The sequence below is a fragment of the Thunnus albacares genome, chromosome 6 (genome assembly GCF_914725855.1).
Source record: "Thunnus albacares chromosome 6, fThuAlb1.1, whole genome shotgun sequence".
Lineage (NCBI taxonomy): Eukaryota > Metazoa > Chordata > Actinopteri > Scombriformes > Scombridae > Thunnus > Thunnus albacares.
In genome coordinates, this window is record NC_058111.1 from 11,640,200 (window position 1) to 11,655,993 (window position 15,794).

Here is a 15,794-nt window from a genome sequence, read left to right on the forward strand (position 1 = left end):
GAGTGAGCCTATCAGCTATTGGCTGGCGAAGACGACCGTTCAAAGCACAGAATTTCATCTCATGAAAGCTTCAGTGCAGCAAGCTGCAGCAAGAGGCTGCAGTCTGAGGGTGGGCGATCCAACAGCTTGCCACTTCAGCTTATCAATCAGTGTGGGGGCTCAACTCCCAGTTTGAAATGCAAAGATATGCAGAATTACTCAGATAAGCCCAACCTTTGGGTGTTAAAAATACAACCTGCATGTGAGTTTAAAACCCTGAGAGATACAGATTCTCCATCTATTGTCCATCATGAGATGCAGGAGTTTTATTTCATTTTATTGCAGCGCTCCTGCTGCTGCAATCATAAAATCTCTTTTGAAGCCATATTCTTTGATCTATGCCCTAATTTAGTTAATGATTAGCAAAGCGGCCTTAAAAAGAGCCTCATTTAAGACATAGTTGTTCTGTGAGCTGGCAGCGTCTCTGCACTGCAGCTGAAACAGACTCCATCTCATACGTTCACCCACAGACACTCAACACATGCAATGGTGCAGGCGTGTACAATACACGCACAATCCAGATTTGGATGCACACACACACACAGGCACACACATCACACACATCAGTTATGTGACCCGCAAAGGGTTACGTTAGGTTATACTGACTTCCTGTAAGTATGTGTGGGCAGGCGTTCTTTACTGTAAAAGTCGTTTCAGTAATGAACTTACAGAATGAGAAGGAATGAGCTGTGGTGTGTCTGGTATGACTGTAAATGGCTATGTTACAGAGAGAAATGAAAATATAGAATAATACCGATAAACAAATAACTTTAATGGGCAACAGATGGCAACCAAAAATTCCTCAGAGCATACAGTTTGTATCCCATTTTCTGCTATCGCCCCCCTCCCCCCTCTTTACTAATTTCCAGGTCAGCTCTTCTTTAATCTAATATGTGATTCAATTGTTTTCTCCTCAGAGCTTGTATTTGTATGTTTTCATGTCACAGAAACAAGGATCAACATACAAAATAAAGAAACTTAAAAATAAAAACACAAACCACAGAAGAGAAAGAGACAAAAACACAATGCATGTATTCTTGGCAATGAGTGAAAGTCTCCTGACATGGTTTTTTTTTCCTTCCAAAATATCAAAACAAAAAGTGAGAGAAAATTCAGCCTCCGCTCATTTTTAACACACATGACTTGAAAATTGAAGTGTAGGACTCGACTTCATCCGAATATTTATAAGCTGTGTGAGCAGTCACGCAGAATGGCATTAGGATTTCATGCTATTTGTCTGGCAAGCCTTCAAGACCATCAACTTTATACTACATTAAAAATAAATCAAAGCAGCTGTGACATACAGCGTGAGCTCATGGAGGCTGACTCATCATGGTGACATAATTGGCATTCGCGAACAAGGTTATGTGACTGACCTTAAGGCTTTTAGGTTTCTCTCATAAGCCATCACATCTGAAATAAAAATTAAAGTCTCAGAAACTGCCATCTGTGTTAATATATTAATGTAATAATCTATAGAACTAGCAGCATAATGAATCCGTTCAGCAGCTTCGTGTGCTCTTAAGCAGCTTCCTAGTGTCTAAAGTTTGTTCTGAAGAGGTGAATTTTCACAATCGCTAATCAATAACCAATTCTACCGTATTGCCTATGCTTTCCCTTTGACTCTATTTGTGCATTGGTGTTGAATATTCATATCTATGTGCTGTACAGAGAGCAGTACCATCTGACACACATGTAAAAGTGAGGAACCATTTGTCAGTAAAATATTACATCTTGCACACATGCTTGCAGGAACTTAAAATACTGGCAGATAAATCCTTTTTCTGTAAAGGTTAACTTGCAAATGAGGCATATTAAATAATGATACAGGCACAAAAAGAAAGCATATACTGTACTCGGGGCACAAAACAAAGTGTTAAAACATTTCTGTATGAAATGGTTTTTCCTTAAAAACAAATTTACTTATGGGTGACGATACAACAATACACTAGACCACCACGGAAATGGTGCATTTATAATTTAGTCATATTCTTTTTTATTATCATAGCTATTATTTCGGTTCTTGTGCAACTGCTACATAATGACTCACATTCAAGATATTTTGTCACTCAGGAACAGCTAAAAGGTATAAAAACAAACAAAAAAAATGTATACTGTCAGAAATAAAATATGGTCCATGTTGTGAATTCATAACAGAAACATTGAGCCTGAAAACGTCACCATTGTTAAAACTGGATAGCATGACAGAAAAAGGTACTTAAATACTGTTCAAAGAACAAAATATAGCATAATCATACTTCAATGTGACAAACACCAGCTGGTAAGATTAAGTGATCACTGGTGGATTTTTATCTTCCATTTTTTTTTCTTTCATTAACAAATTAAATACACATATTGCATGTCACTATAGCAACGCCCATTACAGGTCAATTTTTACAATCACCATTTTGGTATAGCAAATCAAAAACCATAACAAAATGAAATAAATTAGAAATTAGAAATCAACATCAGACAAAGCCTGTTTTTCTCAATCATATGAATACTTAACACCCACAGTATAAGTTAATAAAGTCAAGCTACTGTATATAAATACATCACCAGCATGCACAATATTGAATAATCGATATTATTGTTGTCATCATCTTACACTGAAGAAACAGTATAGTAGGCAAGTGCATTTAATAAAACAAACACAGAAGTAAACCACAAACTCTGAAGCTGCTTTTACTTTATTTTTTTGTGTCATTTTTTTCGTTTTATATTGTTAAGTCTCTGCCTTTAGTAACCTTCACCTCCAAAAGAAACCATGGTTCCAGTGACATAGTTGGAGTAGACTATTCTGTTAGATGCCAAATACACTTTAGACTAATGGAGGAGGGGAGGGAGGGGGGAGAAGGGTAATTTTTATTCTATTCAATCCTCATTTTCACACCCACATAATTTATCTTTCAAAATTTTAGAGAATTAATCGGGTTTTAAAACTTTTCTCTGTGGTAGAGTGAGATTAACATCAATGGCTTTCCAGGCCCGTTCTCATATATAGACTACGACTGGAACCAATGCAAACTAGTTTTGTGAGGCATTCCCATTCAAGCATTTTCTCTCTCAAGTGACTCAAATGCATCTCTATCACGCAAAAACCTAACTAAGCAGCTTATCTTGACAGAACAAGACCAGTTCCTATGCCAGTGTGAGGCTGCCATTTCAATCCAACAACAACCACTTCAGGCTGATTGACTGACATATCAGTGGTTTTGGCAAATGTCAAAGAGAAAATCAAGAAGACGGAGGCCCTTTCAACTGTATATATATTTCTATATATATTTAAACTAAGATTTAACCTCCACTCTCACCTCTCTTTTGATTCTTTTCTTTTAACACATGGAAAAATAAAGAACTGCTGCTGCGGTAGTATCATCGGCAAAAGCGGCTGCCAAAGTCCACCGGCCCTTCATATTTTTTCGAAGTGTGGTTTCTCTTTAATTGTTGCCCTCCCCTCCCTCGTCATCCTGCTGGTCACTTGTCCACAGTGTCAAGTTGTCTCGGAGCAGCTGCATGATGAGAGTGGAGTCTTTGTAGGAGTCCTCGTTGAGGGTGTCGAGCTCGGCGATGGCGTCGTCGAAGGCGGTCTTGGCCAGATGACAGGCCTGCTCTGGGGCGTTCTGGATCTCGTAGTAAAACACAGAGTAGTTGAGAGCTAAGCCCAGGCGGATGGGGTGGGTGGGCTGCATGTGCTCTTTGCTGATCTCGTGGGCCTCGTTGTAGGCCTTCTCCGATGACTCCACCACTGTGGCCCTCTTCTCCCCCGTGGCCACCTCGGCCAGATACCGGTAGTAGTCGCCCTTCATCTTCAGGTAGAACACTTTGCTCTCGTGCTGTGTGTCGCTGCAGTTCTTGATCAGGAAGTTGTCCAGGAGGTTGAGCACATCCTGGCACACGGCCTCCAGCTCCTTCTCAATCTTCTCCCGGTAAGCCCGGACCATCTCAATCTTCTTCTCATTTCCGTCGGCTGAGGTCTTCTGCTCAATGCTGGAGATGACCCTCCAGGAGGAGCGACGTGCACCCACCACATTCTTGTAGGCCACAGACAAGAGGTTCCTCTCCTCGTTGGACAAGGCTTCGTTCAGCTCTGTTACCTGAAAGAGGAAGAGGAGGGACCATTTAATCACCACCACAACCCTTGATACAACTTACAAACAAAAATGTCGTCCAAGCACATCCCGTTCGAGCCTTTTTACATGAAAGAATCCTAACTAGCAGCACAGTCCATAGCACAGGAGATGAGCAATATTTCATGTGTCATGTGCAATTCCCTGTTTCCATGGCAATCCTTTCACTTAGTGCACCAGCAGCTCCAGCTGCCACGTGGACAGTTAATGCTAGTTAGTGAGAAGCGATATTCAAAATAGTCAGCGGCAGTGGGGGTTGGGAAAGGGGAAGGTGAAAGGAGGGTTGGAGATGGCTAAAATGTTCCCACGAGCACTGTGGGGCAGCTGCACTGTAAGTGAAAACCATCACTGCACAGGCGGTTCACGTGTCCCAGTGACCTTCTCTCTGGCTGAAGCTGACCTTTTTACCTTATCTAAAACGCCATGCCGTGACATCACTCTGAGTTAGATTGTTAAATTTAGATGGATCAGGGTGATGGTTGAGCAGTGATCAAAGAGACTGTGTTGCTATAAAAAGGACATTTGTAAAAGCAACCTTGTGTTGGAACATGGCTTCTGTCAGATCAATAACTGCACATGGACTGAAATATATATATATATATATATATATATATGTATATACATATATATAAAATAAAGAATAAATGGCTTAGGTTTAACAAATCCTTTCACCTTGTGAGAAAATACAGTTTATGATTGGCTTTTTTGTGAAAAGCTTCTACTTGATGTGCTAATATTTCTCTTTTCTCATGAGCTGTTTTGGCATTCTCAGCTCAGGCAGAAGAGCACAAAGATGGCGCAGGATCGCCGACGTCACACACACACACACACACACACACACACACACACACACACACTGAGTGGATGGAGAGGAGGGCTCAACCTATAGAGATGGCGAGGCTTCATTCTGCCTGTTCAAAACCCTTACTGATCCATTTCAAATGCAAATTACAAATGTGTGTGACGTACAGTCAAATGAAGCAGATTTCTATTGATCAAATAACTTATCTGTTGTATTTTTAAAAGGAATCAATTAGGTCACCACTCTAAATATAATGCATTGATGTTTGGGAAGCTTACTACCATGCCAACTGGATTACAGTTACACTCATAAAAATGAGCAGAAATGCATCACGTCATATATTTTATGGGCTTGTTTGGCTAATCCACACTGACATGACAACTACCTATGCCATCATTTATAGCTAAAAAAATAACAAGCATAACCATAAAAAATCACCCCGAGAAGCTGCCAGAAACCTGTTACGATGAGAATAGTGCTTTTTTTAAAAATGAGGAACACAAAGGTGAACAGTAGTCATTTCGGGCTGCAATGGCAAGGGATTCCCTTAGATTAGAGAGTGAGAGTACACACCCCTGCAAAAGGGCCTAGTTTGGATCGCACTGACATGGCAGATTGTTTAAAGGGGAAGGAATCCCTCCCTGCACACACATCATCCCACCTCCTGCAACCAGAAACCCTCGATGACAAATGATCCGCGGGGGCTCACTTCATCGCCTCTGAGGAACATAAGACAAAATGTTCCTTGTATGAAGCACGTATAATGGTTTTAATCTATAGGTGACTGAGCTCATACTGGACTACAAGGATGCTGTTAGTTCCAGTAAGAGCTGGTGTGACACAGCATTTTTTTTAACCCACTAGTGAATCCAGTTCCCAGAATTTCTTAAGGGGCCAGAAAAAAAAAAGAAAGAAAGAAAAGAAAAGCGGACGCAGGCTCAGTCTTCAACCCTGACCAATAATAACTGAGAAAGATCCCGTGGGGCAGGCCACCCATGTCATCTTCTTTCCATCAGTGTCTACAGCAAATATTACACTACTTAGTCAGGGTCATTAACCCAAAATGACTTCAAATTGGTGCTGGATTGATATCATGCCCTGACACAGAGACAGCACATGCACTGACTGAGACACATGAGCATGTACGAGGAATAAAGTGAACAAGAGAGGAGAAAACAAAGCCTACTGTACAAATCTGATCATATTGACTCACTGCAATATGACAAAGAATATTCTAGAGAGATTATACTGCCTCCTACGTTTGTTTAGAGTAAAGAGCAGTTACTGGGATCTTTATTGACCAGTGGATGGCCAAAAAAAAAATGCCTCTCATCCAGTATGAAAAATGCACAGCTTCTCATAATTTATATCATTTTAATTAATGTGACAAAGAGAGGAAGAAGAGGAGGAGGAGGAGGACGAGGAGGAGGAGGAGGGGGCAACAGCAGCAATTGATAGGCTTTTTTCCCGAGCAACCTCACATGGTTCCCAGCAGCAGTAGCTATTAGAAATTCGGCATAATGAAGGGACGGGAGGTGGGGTAGAAAAGGGAAAAAAACGGCAAATGCAATAGAGCAAGGCCGTTATATGATATGAGCCTCTTATTACCGAGAGATCAAGCTAAGGCCTGTGTGAATTTTCATTGTAATATCCCTTCATTGAACGGAACGGCTGACAGAAAGGCACCGCCCAAGGAGCAGACGATTTGGAAGCGACTCAGGGGGAAAAAAAGCCAATGAGCAGTCGATGAATTGGTGACAAGACAATAAACACATGAAATATTATTTGTCTATGATGCCTAATTATAGTACAGAAATTTCACGCCAGTGTAACTCCAGATTTACAGCCAACAGTCTGAAAAAAAGTCGAGATTGCGCGCCGCGCTTTTACGCAAATTGACCTGTGATATTAACATCATTCACACACATCTAAGTCATTATTGTGATGTTTTTGAATGGACTTACCGATTTCATAGCAGCTGCCATATCATCATATCTCTCAGCCTGTTCAGCCAGCCTGGCTTTCTGCACCAGCTGCTCGCGATCAACCATTTTTTAAATGATATTTGGTTGCTTTAGTCGAGCTGCTCTACGTGGGTTTTGGGGATGAAATGACTGATATTTTAAATCGCAATGCAGTGAAATCCTACGCGAACCTAATGCTGCAGCTGTTCCCTGCTGTCTGTCTGTGCTCCGCGCAGACGGGACACCCTCTCCTCTCTCCTCTTTCCCCCCCTCCTCACACACTCTCCCCCGGCTGCGTCATCACTCAGAAAGGTGGGTGTCTATGGCAATGATGTAACACTCCATACATGGGAACCAGCGAGCCAGGCATACAGGGCTGGGATGGGAGCAGCGCTGGGATAAAGGCCTTGTGGGAAATGAAGTCCCTGCTGGAGCCAGGGGCGTGTCCAGGCTCAGTTACCATGAGGGAGGCCAGGTGTGACACAGCATCCCACTGTGGAGGCTGCTGATGGGGCATGAGTTTAAAGGATAGGTTCGCAATTTTTCAAGTCTGTCTTAAAACAACAGTCAGGTGCACATACAAACATCGAAATAGGTTTTGCTTAATGTAATCATTCTTCCTGTTTACACTGGCCATTAAAAGATCCTCTCCTAATGCACTTACAATGTAGGATGGGGGACAAAATGCACTGTCATGCACTGTTTTGAGCAAAAATATATTTAAAAGCTTATCTGAAGCTTTGGCCGTCTGAGTTGTGGGTCATTTTGGAAGTTATTTGTCCATTAACAAGATTGGATGTCTTTGATGTCTGCTGTGTGGGTGTTGATTGACAGCTGTGTCTGACAGTTCACTCACCTGCTGCTCTCCCTGGCTCTGGGACTCGCAATGAGTCAGGCTGTTGTCACAGTATTTTGGTAAGTTTAATTTTACTTGATAATGACACCTGTGCTGTTAGCGCAATTTAGCTTAAGTAGCTAACGTTAATCCAGGTGTGCACTGGTCCGTGTTTCCAGAGTGTGAAAGGCAGCACCCCGAACTCCTTATTTGAAAAAGCCTGGCTTCAAATGGAAAAGATGGCGCCGACTATAAGCGGCAACTCTGGGCTTCAAACTGGGTGATTGGTGATGGGTGCCAATGGGCGATGTCACACCTTGCTACGTCCATATTTACATACAATCTATGGTCTTGATGGACAGTGTTTTCCTGTTCAGCAGCAGCAAAAGGAGAGTAAGACTGTAACTTTATAGTCTCATGATACCAGACATCAGAGATCTCCACCTACCAAAGTCCGGGGATTTCTAAATGCATGGTAGATGCTTGAACGATGACAAGAACGGCCGGTAACAAACCTACGCCCCTTACATTTTGTCAAGGACACGCCTTGCCGAGAATGATACTCTCCCCTCATTCTCCTCCATAGTGAACTGGATGTCACTGCTGGGCCGCCCAAAAGACTTTGAATTGGTTCTGCAATGCAGGGTTTTTTTAAACTCTAATTTTTTGCACTCAGTTTTAACAACGAAACGTAGGATATCGTCCTCAGTCTCTCTGAGTGAGAGTCTAGTAACTTTAAAAGATATTGACGTGAATTGACTAATGTGGATGTTTAAGCTTCATATTAGCTTCAAATAAACTTTGAAACATATTTTTGCACAGAAGGAGGCTTGTGGCTTTTGGCCCCCATCACTTATATTGTAAGTACATTATGAAGGGATCTTCTAATGGACAGTACGAACAGGAGGAAAGATTACAGCAAGAAAAACCTCTTTCAATTTTCATTTGAACACCTGACTGTTGTTTTAGGACACGCTTGAAAAACTGTGAGCCCTTCCTTCAAAGTATCACCGTCAACTTTAAATTCCAGCAGACAAACTGGTCTTCAGACTGGGGTTAGCGTCAAATTTCTATTAGGGTTAAGATGTGAATCGAGTTTTAAGGTGAAAAATCTGATTCTGGTTTCCCAGTCTGACAATTGACCTTTGATTTTTTTTTACTTTTCCCCCCTGAATCAGTTATAAGGTGAAGCAAGGTTTGTTCTTAAGGCTGTATTGTTCAAATTTAAAGACTAAATGATTGTTTACTGTAACCCTAATGCCACGCAGATTCTGATACGTTAAATGTCACATCCTGGGTAGACTTTGTCTAATGTTCTCAGCATTTCTGCCACACATCACCGAATCCAGCTTATAGCCTACTTTTGAATTTTCTGTATATTTTTAATCATGACCTAATCATTTTTTGGAGGGCAGTTCGCAGGGCGTCCCTGAACTGTAATCTGAGATCACAGCATTTCCTGTCCTCAAGGCCACATGCTAGAGAGCGATGCAAAAGGGCAAACTCTGCTGGTGAGGTCAGATGTGTGCAGTCATATTTCATAAGTGGTGGCGAGCAAACTGAGGGTAAAACATGCTCATATCATTATCTTTAAATTCAGCACCACACATTGGCAGTCAGGAGAGTGTGTTACAGTGAGTGTGAATTATTGTGCTCTGGTTTATGTGTTGAATCTGTACCAATCTAGCTGAGCAACACAAGCTACTTAAGGCAGACTATTTAACGGTTTACAGCTCCCCCTTGTGGATGAAAATGGAAATATCTGAGGATGAGACATCATGTTTTACAGTGAGTCTTCTGGAAGTAAAGGATTTTGTTTTGTTTGTAGCTCTTGAAACCACAAGACTTCAGTTTGAAACCTAGAATAATAAAACTGTTTTTAGTTTGACAATACAAACACATATTACTGCTTTAAATAAAATTTAATTAAACTAATACCAAAGATAGGTAAGCTAAGGTTTAACCAACTATCAATATCTCACATTTGATAAATGTTGTTGGCCAGCTGTATTTTCAAATGTATTTTCAAAAATGAGACTGTATGTGCATATCTGTTTGCGTGGTGCCCTGTTGATAGCTTCCCACCAATTTCTCTAATGAGTTTAAAGATCATTCAATCAAAAACCCGAGCATGAATAAATGTTGGCAGATATGGCCACTCCTCATGCCTCCCTCTTTCTGCCTCTTTCTCTCTCTTACTCTCACATAAACAAACACACACAGAATTGTTAAACCTTTCCCTTCCTCCACAGGAGGAGATTATCACCTGCTGACCTGGCCTGAGGTCAAAAGAGGAAGTGTTGACTTTCAGTGACATGTAAACTGGGTCAAGTCATGATAGGATAAGAAGGCGGGCCAAGTCATACAAAAAAAGCCAAAATGTTGCCTCTCAGTGAACCATTTTTAATGACTATTGGTACTAATATTGAATGAGCATGTTGTTGTTTTTTTTTAATTTGGTTTAAAATGTGTTTTCCTCATTTTATCTCTTAACTAGTAGATGCAAAACTAAAGGCAACATTTTCAGGAAATATCTTTTCATCAAAACCTAAATTTCATCACTTCTCCCAGTCAACTAAATTGTTTCAAAATATGATGTTTTTTTCTCAGTAAAGCAATAGCAGTTTTTGAGAAAATCAAAAGTTTATAACTCTTGTGTGGAAATACAGTCTTACAAAATTGATTATTTTTTTGTCTCTATAAGAGTTTCATTCAAGCGTGTATTTATTTTGCACCTTTCAGTGATATTTGACAGACACTAGAAGATCTCAAGTTGCCAAATGTTGGATAGATGCAGCCCAAAATAGCCTAGATAACATATCTGTAGTTTATTTTTTAGTAAATTTTAATCCTTTTACTTTGCATTGCACAGTCTTACAGTGCAACAGGCTGTGCTGAAGCATTGAATGTATCCACTTGCTTCAAAGAGGATTACTGTACCTTGTGCTTAGCTTAGTTACCTCAAATTAGGATAAGGGTAAGGATTTCTGCTGAGGTCTGCCTTCTACAGTGGCCATCTGTCTGCCAAGTGGACAGTCGAGAGCTCCTGCTGCTGTAAATGGAGAGTCTGGAGTTAGATGTTTTGATATACCCAAATGAAGTGAGGATTGCTACTCCGGAAGACCTCAGAGAATGGGAACTTGAGACTGCGAGCCAGGTGTCCACACCCACCGTCCGGCTCTTTGTGGCACTTTATCCATACAATCCTGCTGCAATGTCTCCGAACTACGACACGGCTGCAGAAGAGCTGCCTTTTGTACCAGGCCAGATAATCAAGGTAAAAACCCCTTGTGACGTTTCTCCCTCTGTTGCAACTTCTTCTTATACTGTGAAACTGTTATAATCGTGTACAGATCTTTGTGGTGTTCTTTAGGTGCATGTTTGTGTGAGTTGTGTTTCCTCACTTTCGATCGGTTGAAAAGCTCCTTTGAAAGAACATGATGGTGTTTCCTGTGTGACCAGCTGAATGTGAAAAAAGATGTGCACTTCCTTTCTATATACCCTGTCAAAATTTTCAACTGGTTGATTAGATTTGCCACCATTCGTCTGAAACCTGTCTGCTGCTACCAAGTGCAAATGTACACATGAATATATTTATTTCCTCCCAAACCTGCTAGACAGTAATATAACTAAATGTCTCTGCATCTATTAGGTGTTTGGAGATAAAGACTCTGATGGTTTCTATCACGGTGAGTCTGGTGGCCTCTCTGGTTATGTGCCAAGCAACATGGTGGCTGAAATCCCAGTGGATGATGAATATCTGAAGCACCTACTCATGCAGCAGGGATTCCTCCCAGTGGACCACACAGGTATCAACCATCTGTCTGTGCAGGACACTGATAGTAAGTTAGGAGCAATATGCAGATATATTTTAATCTGGATGCATGAAAATAACTCCTTTACTTTCAACAATAAATGTGTTGTGACCTTTGAGCAAGGTACAGTCGTCTCCATCTGTATGAGGCTGCTTACATTGAGTGTGAATGTGCATAACTGTAGGAAGCTATAAAATGAAAGTAAAAAAACACAGTTCTTGAGTCTATTTTACAAAATGATTTCAGTTAATCAGCTCAAAGGTGTTTGTTTATTTATTATCTTAGCTTTTTCAACAGTTAATTTTTTGAAGTTTGATGCTCTTACTGGCCTGTGTGAAAACTGATTTTCCATTTAAAAGTTGTGCCATTTCAAATGAGTTTTTGTATTTTGGCCCACAGGCATGTCTTTAACGCCAGATCTGAGTGACGTAGCCAGTATTCCTGATGATGTGGTTGTTCGCAGAATGGTGGCCTTATTTGACTATGATCCGTGGGAAAATTCACCCAACGTGGACAGTGAAGTAAGAACTATAATGATACATAATAATCTGATACATAATCTGTTGCTATAAATTCAACAAAGTGGTTTATGATGTTTCAAACTTAAACATGTTTGTCTTTTCTTTAACAGGTTGAACTTGGCTTTCGTTCAGGAGACATCATATATGTTCTAGGTGACATAGATCAAGACGGATTCTACTATGTGAGTGTCATCTCTACATTTTTACATTTATTGCCACCTAGTTTTTAACCTCAATGTTTGCTCACAATTATTGTCTTTTTATTTCAATTTTAGGGGGATCTGCAAGGACGGCGAGGTTTGGTCCCATCAAACTTTCTGCAGGCACTACCGTGGAATTAGAATAAAACGCCACATTAGGTACCAATGCCAAGTCTTGGACACAACAGGATATCAGCAGTATTTTTATATATAAAAAAATATTTAAAAAATAGCTACATGGACATTTTATGTGTCAAAAAGATTTTTATATTTTTATATTGTAGTAAAGCACAGCACCTGCTTTAGATGGCAAATCAGTGAGAGTCTATCTAAATTAATCAGCTTGATCAGAATGCTGCAAAGTAAAAAGAGTTCTCGTCATACACTGGTCAGGTAAATCATTTATTGAAGAATTATAACAGTAATTACACATTTGTTTGGTAAGAAATACAGACAATTACAAATCATATTTTAAAAAAGCATACAAATCTATGTTATTGTTTTATTATATAACAATTCACCGTGGAAGAGTTTCAGTTTGCAGTTTGCTTTATTTGTCTGGTAAATTCACTTTGCTTCTACTTTATGCACTTTCACAAAACAAAACAGTTATATATCCAAAATTACGTTTTTAAAATTTAAAATTAAATGGAATTTCAGTCATACCTGCTTGCAAAGGATAGATTATTTTAGCCTTAAGGATACACTTATAGTCTCAGTTTTTTGAAGACCACAGTGTATCACTATAGCATGTCCATATTTGCCTTACACCCTGTATATATATTTTCTATAATGGGCTCATAGTCTTTTCATATAGAGTCATTAGGGGATTTTTTTTTTTTTTTTTAAGTTTTGCGGTATTTTTCATGTGAAACAAAAAACAGAAACTTTGTAAAAAAAAAAAAAAAAAGAAGAAGGAAATGATTAGTGTATCACCAACAAAAAGCAAAAATAAACTCTTGAATTTGTACACTGCTTTCCCGCTTTCTTTTAACTGTAGAGCGACTGTCTGTGCAGGTATCTGATTTTACTACATTAAGTAAAACAATTATGGTTGAATTTTGCATTTACCTTCATCACATCAATCTGTCAGAAATTAACAATTTCCAAAAAAAAAGAACAAAACAACAAAACAACAAAAGCAGCAGAGAAATTCAGCAGGTTTTCATGATGGGCCTAGAAGTTTTCAAACTTTTCACATAAAGTCCGTCGGTTTCTTTTTTCTGTTAGATTCCTCTGCAGCCAACAGTATACTCATCCATAAAGTAGGAAACACTACACTGTGTAGTGAAGTTTAGTAGTGCTTTCTACTTTATGGGTGACAACACTGTACATCAGTAGCCTCTTGTCGCTCCAACGCAAACACTGATGATATGATGGGTTGACTAAAGGCAAGTTTTTACACATTAAATATGACACAGTTTCATTGTCTAACATCATTTCATAATTGATAAATAATAAAACAGTTTACTGTAAGTTTCATATAGAGTTTCCGTAGCATTTTGACATTTTGGCATTTCCTTAAAAAGATGCTGATACAGTACATTGACAAGGCAGTAAAATCAATCTCACTTAGTGAAAATTCTGTAAATTTAAATACATTTTCATTGTAAAGATACAAAAAACAAAGAAAACAGAAATGATCGGATTTCAAAAATATCACTTGCTGTCATGAGTCTTACCAGTGCTTGGGCTCCTCAGAAGAAAGGAAACCCAGAAGTGAACGTGATCTTTTTATTAACCGTGTCTGAGCCACGTGGTTAACACAGGAAAAGCTGTGGCTCTAGTCACACACACACACACACACACACACACACACATACACACATACACACATGCACACACAAAGACACACACACACAATTTATACATGCAGGGAAGTGTATGCAGATGTGCACATGCTTATGCATGCATGCACACACACACACACACACACACACATACACACATAGTGGCGGAAAAACTATAAAACTACTACTGTAAGATATTTACAGAAAAAAATATCAAAAATGCTCTCATGTTTGTGAGAAATTATAATGTTAATTTGTTTAATTCAAACCTGTAGCTGCTCTATCTGGTCCAACTACTGTATGTGAGTGATTCTAACTACTCAGTACATTTTATTTAAAGTATCACATATCATATAGAGCATCATATATTTTCATTTACAATCTTACTCTTTAAATTACCTGTAGCCATCAAGTAAATGTAGTGGACTGAAAAAAGCTCACAACTTCACTCAAAAGTGGCCAGTATCTCAAAATTGTACTTACATTTTAGGGAGTGTACTTAGTTACTTTCCACTTCTATACACACACACATACACACACACAAACACACACAAACACACACACACATGCAAATTCAAAGCCTACGCCCATGAAACGCTGACAGACTGCACCACTGCTGCCAAGCGTGAGCTCATCCCTTTTATGGACATACAGTTACAAGGTGACACCTGTTTTTTTTTTTAAAAAAAAAAGAAGTCAGATCCTGGATATTGATCCCATTAATAATTTATATGTGTATCCCAGTTATCTCAGGACTAAATGATGTTTTCTGATGCAACACTGAGGTGTGCCCTGACTGAAATAGCAACGTAATGATAAAAGATCAAAGTGAGATCCTTAGATGAAACATTACAGCACACTTATTGATCATTTTAGAAATAATGTTAAATGATTACGTTAGCAAAGGGAGTATGGTGCGCCTAATCGCTGGCCTCAAATATGTCATATTTTACTGCCGTGCAACTCTTAAGTCGTCTGTATAGATTACAGGAAGAGCTAACACTTCATATCTCGTTTATATTTCTGAGAACTCACTCACGCCTGTGTGTTTGTGACAAGGTGTGGGTGGGGGATGGTGCAATGCCTCTTCCCTATCCCAGCAGCAAATGTGCAATATGCTTGCAACAACAGAAACTTCGCAAAATGGGCGATAGACAGGCCTGTGTCCTCCGTTGTCTTGACAACCCTAACCTCAGAGTCACACCAAGTGAAATAAGAGGAAGTGGGGGATGGGTGGCGTGCACAAACCGAGAAAAGATGTCCTTGTAAGAAAGAAAAAGAAGAAGAAAAGACAAGCAGCCAGTAATGTACAAGACTGAAAAAAATCAGGTTGCAAATTAAGAAGTTTAATTTGTTGCAGGGAATCACACAATATACTCCTTTTTTCTATTCAAATAACACCTGCACACACATAAAGGTTATAATAATGAGCCTGTATGTGTCTTGTCCAAGAAAACAAAGAAAGAACCACTGCAGCAGGCAAGCATGACTGTGCATCCTGCAGATTATCTCAGCACTGTTGCGCTAGAGGCTGTGCTTGCATCAGACATCTATTCCTGTGCAACATGGGATTATATCCAAAGTGATCTCCTCGACTACTTAAGGTGATATAGATAGCGTCAGGATGCCAAAAACAAGCGCAGCATCTAATGACACCAGTAGGTATTATCCTCTCAGGTCACTTCTTAGGACTGATTG

At 39.6% G+C, this 15,794-nt stretch overlaps 2 protein-coding genes across 3 annotated transcripts; one reads left to right on the forward strand and one right to left on the reverse strand.

Annotated features, from left to right (window-relative positions):
* Positions 1-790: 790 nt before the first annotated feature.
* On the reverse strand, positions 791-7,205 carry ywhag2 (3-monooxygenase/tryptophan 5-monooxygenase activation protein, gamma polypeptide 2). Its single transcript, XM_044354328.1, has 2 exons — positions 6,936-7,205; positions 791-4,136 (listed from the first exon to the last, which is right to left on the reverse strand). The coding sequence occupies exons 1-2, from the start codon at positions 7,020-7,022 to the stop codon at positions 3,480-3,482; spliced, it is 744 nt and encodes a 247-aa protein (XP_044210263.1). The 5' UTR covers positions 7,023-7,205; the 3' UTR covers positions 791-3,479.
* A 3,101-nt stretch (positions 7,206-10,306) lies between these two features.
* On the forward strand, positions 10,307-13,455 carry si:ch211-105f12.2 (RIMS-binding protein 2-like). 2 transcript variants are annotated; one of them, XM_044354329.1, is made up of 5 exons: positions 10,307-11,047; positions 11,423-11,612; positions 11,985-12,106; positions 12,217-12,288; positions 12,382-13,455. In XM_044354329.1, exons 1-5 carry the CDS (start codon positions 10,829-10,831, stop codon positions 12,445-12,447), a joined length of 669 nt encoding a protein of 222 aa, XP_044210264.1. In that variant the 5' UTR covers positions 10,307-10,828; the 3' UTR covers positions 12,448-13,455. The 2 variants fall into 2 exon arrangements, with proteins under 2 accessions (XP_044210264.1, XP_044210265.1); XM_044354330.1 differs by having other exon boundaries at positions 10,309-11,047; positions 11,423-11,579.
* Positions 13,456-15,794: the final 2,339 nt, after the last annotated feature.

Excerpts from the sequence above, each read along its gene's own strand:
- ywhag2 (XM_044354328.1), bottom strand. The coding sequence starts at position 7,022 with ATGGTTGATCGCGAGCAGCTGGTGCAGAAAGCCAGGCTGGCTGAACAG. Across the intron at positions 4,137-6,935 it reads TGGCAGCTGCTATGAAATCG|GTAACAGAGCTGAACGAAGC; the intron begins GTAAGTCCATTC and ends TTCCTCTTTCAG.
- si:ch211-105f12.2 (XM_044354329.1), top strand. The coding sequence starts at position 10,829 with ATGGAGAGTCTGGAGTTAGATGTTTTGATATACCCAAATGAAGTGAGG. Across the intron at positions 11,613-11,984 it reads GTCTGTGCAGGACACTGATA|GCATGTCTTTAACGCCAGAT; the intron begins GTAAGTTAGGAG and ends TTTGGCCCACAG. Across the intron at positions 12,107-12,216 it reads CACCCAACGTGGACAGTGAA|GTTGAACTTGGCTTTCGTTC; the intron begins GTAAGAACTATA and ends TTTCTTTAACAG.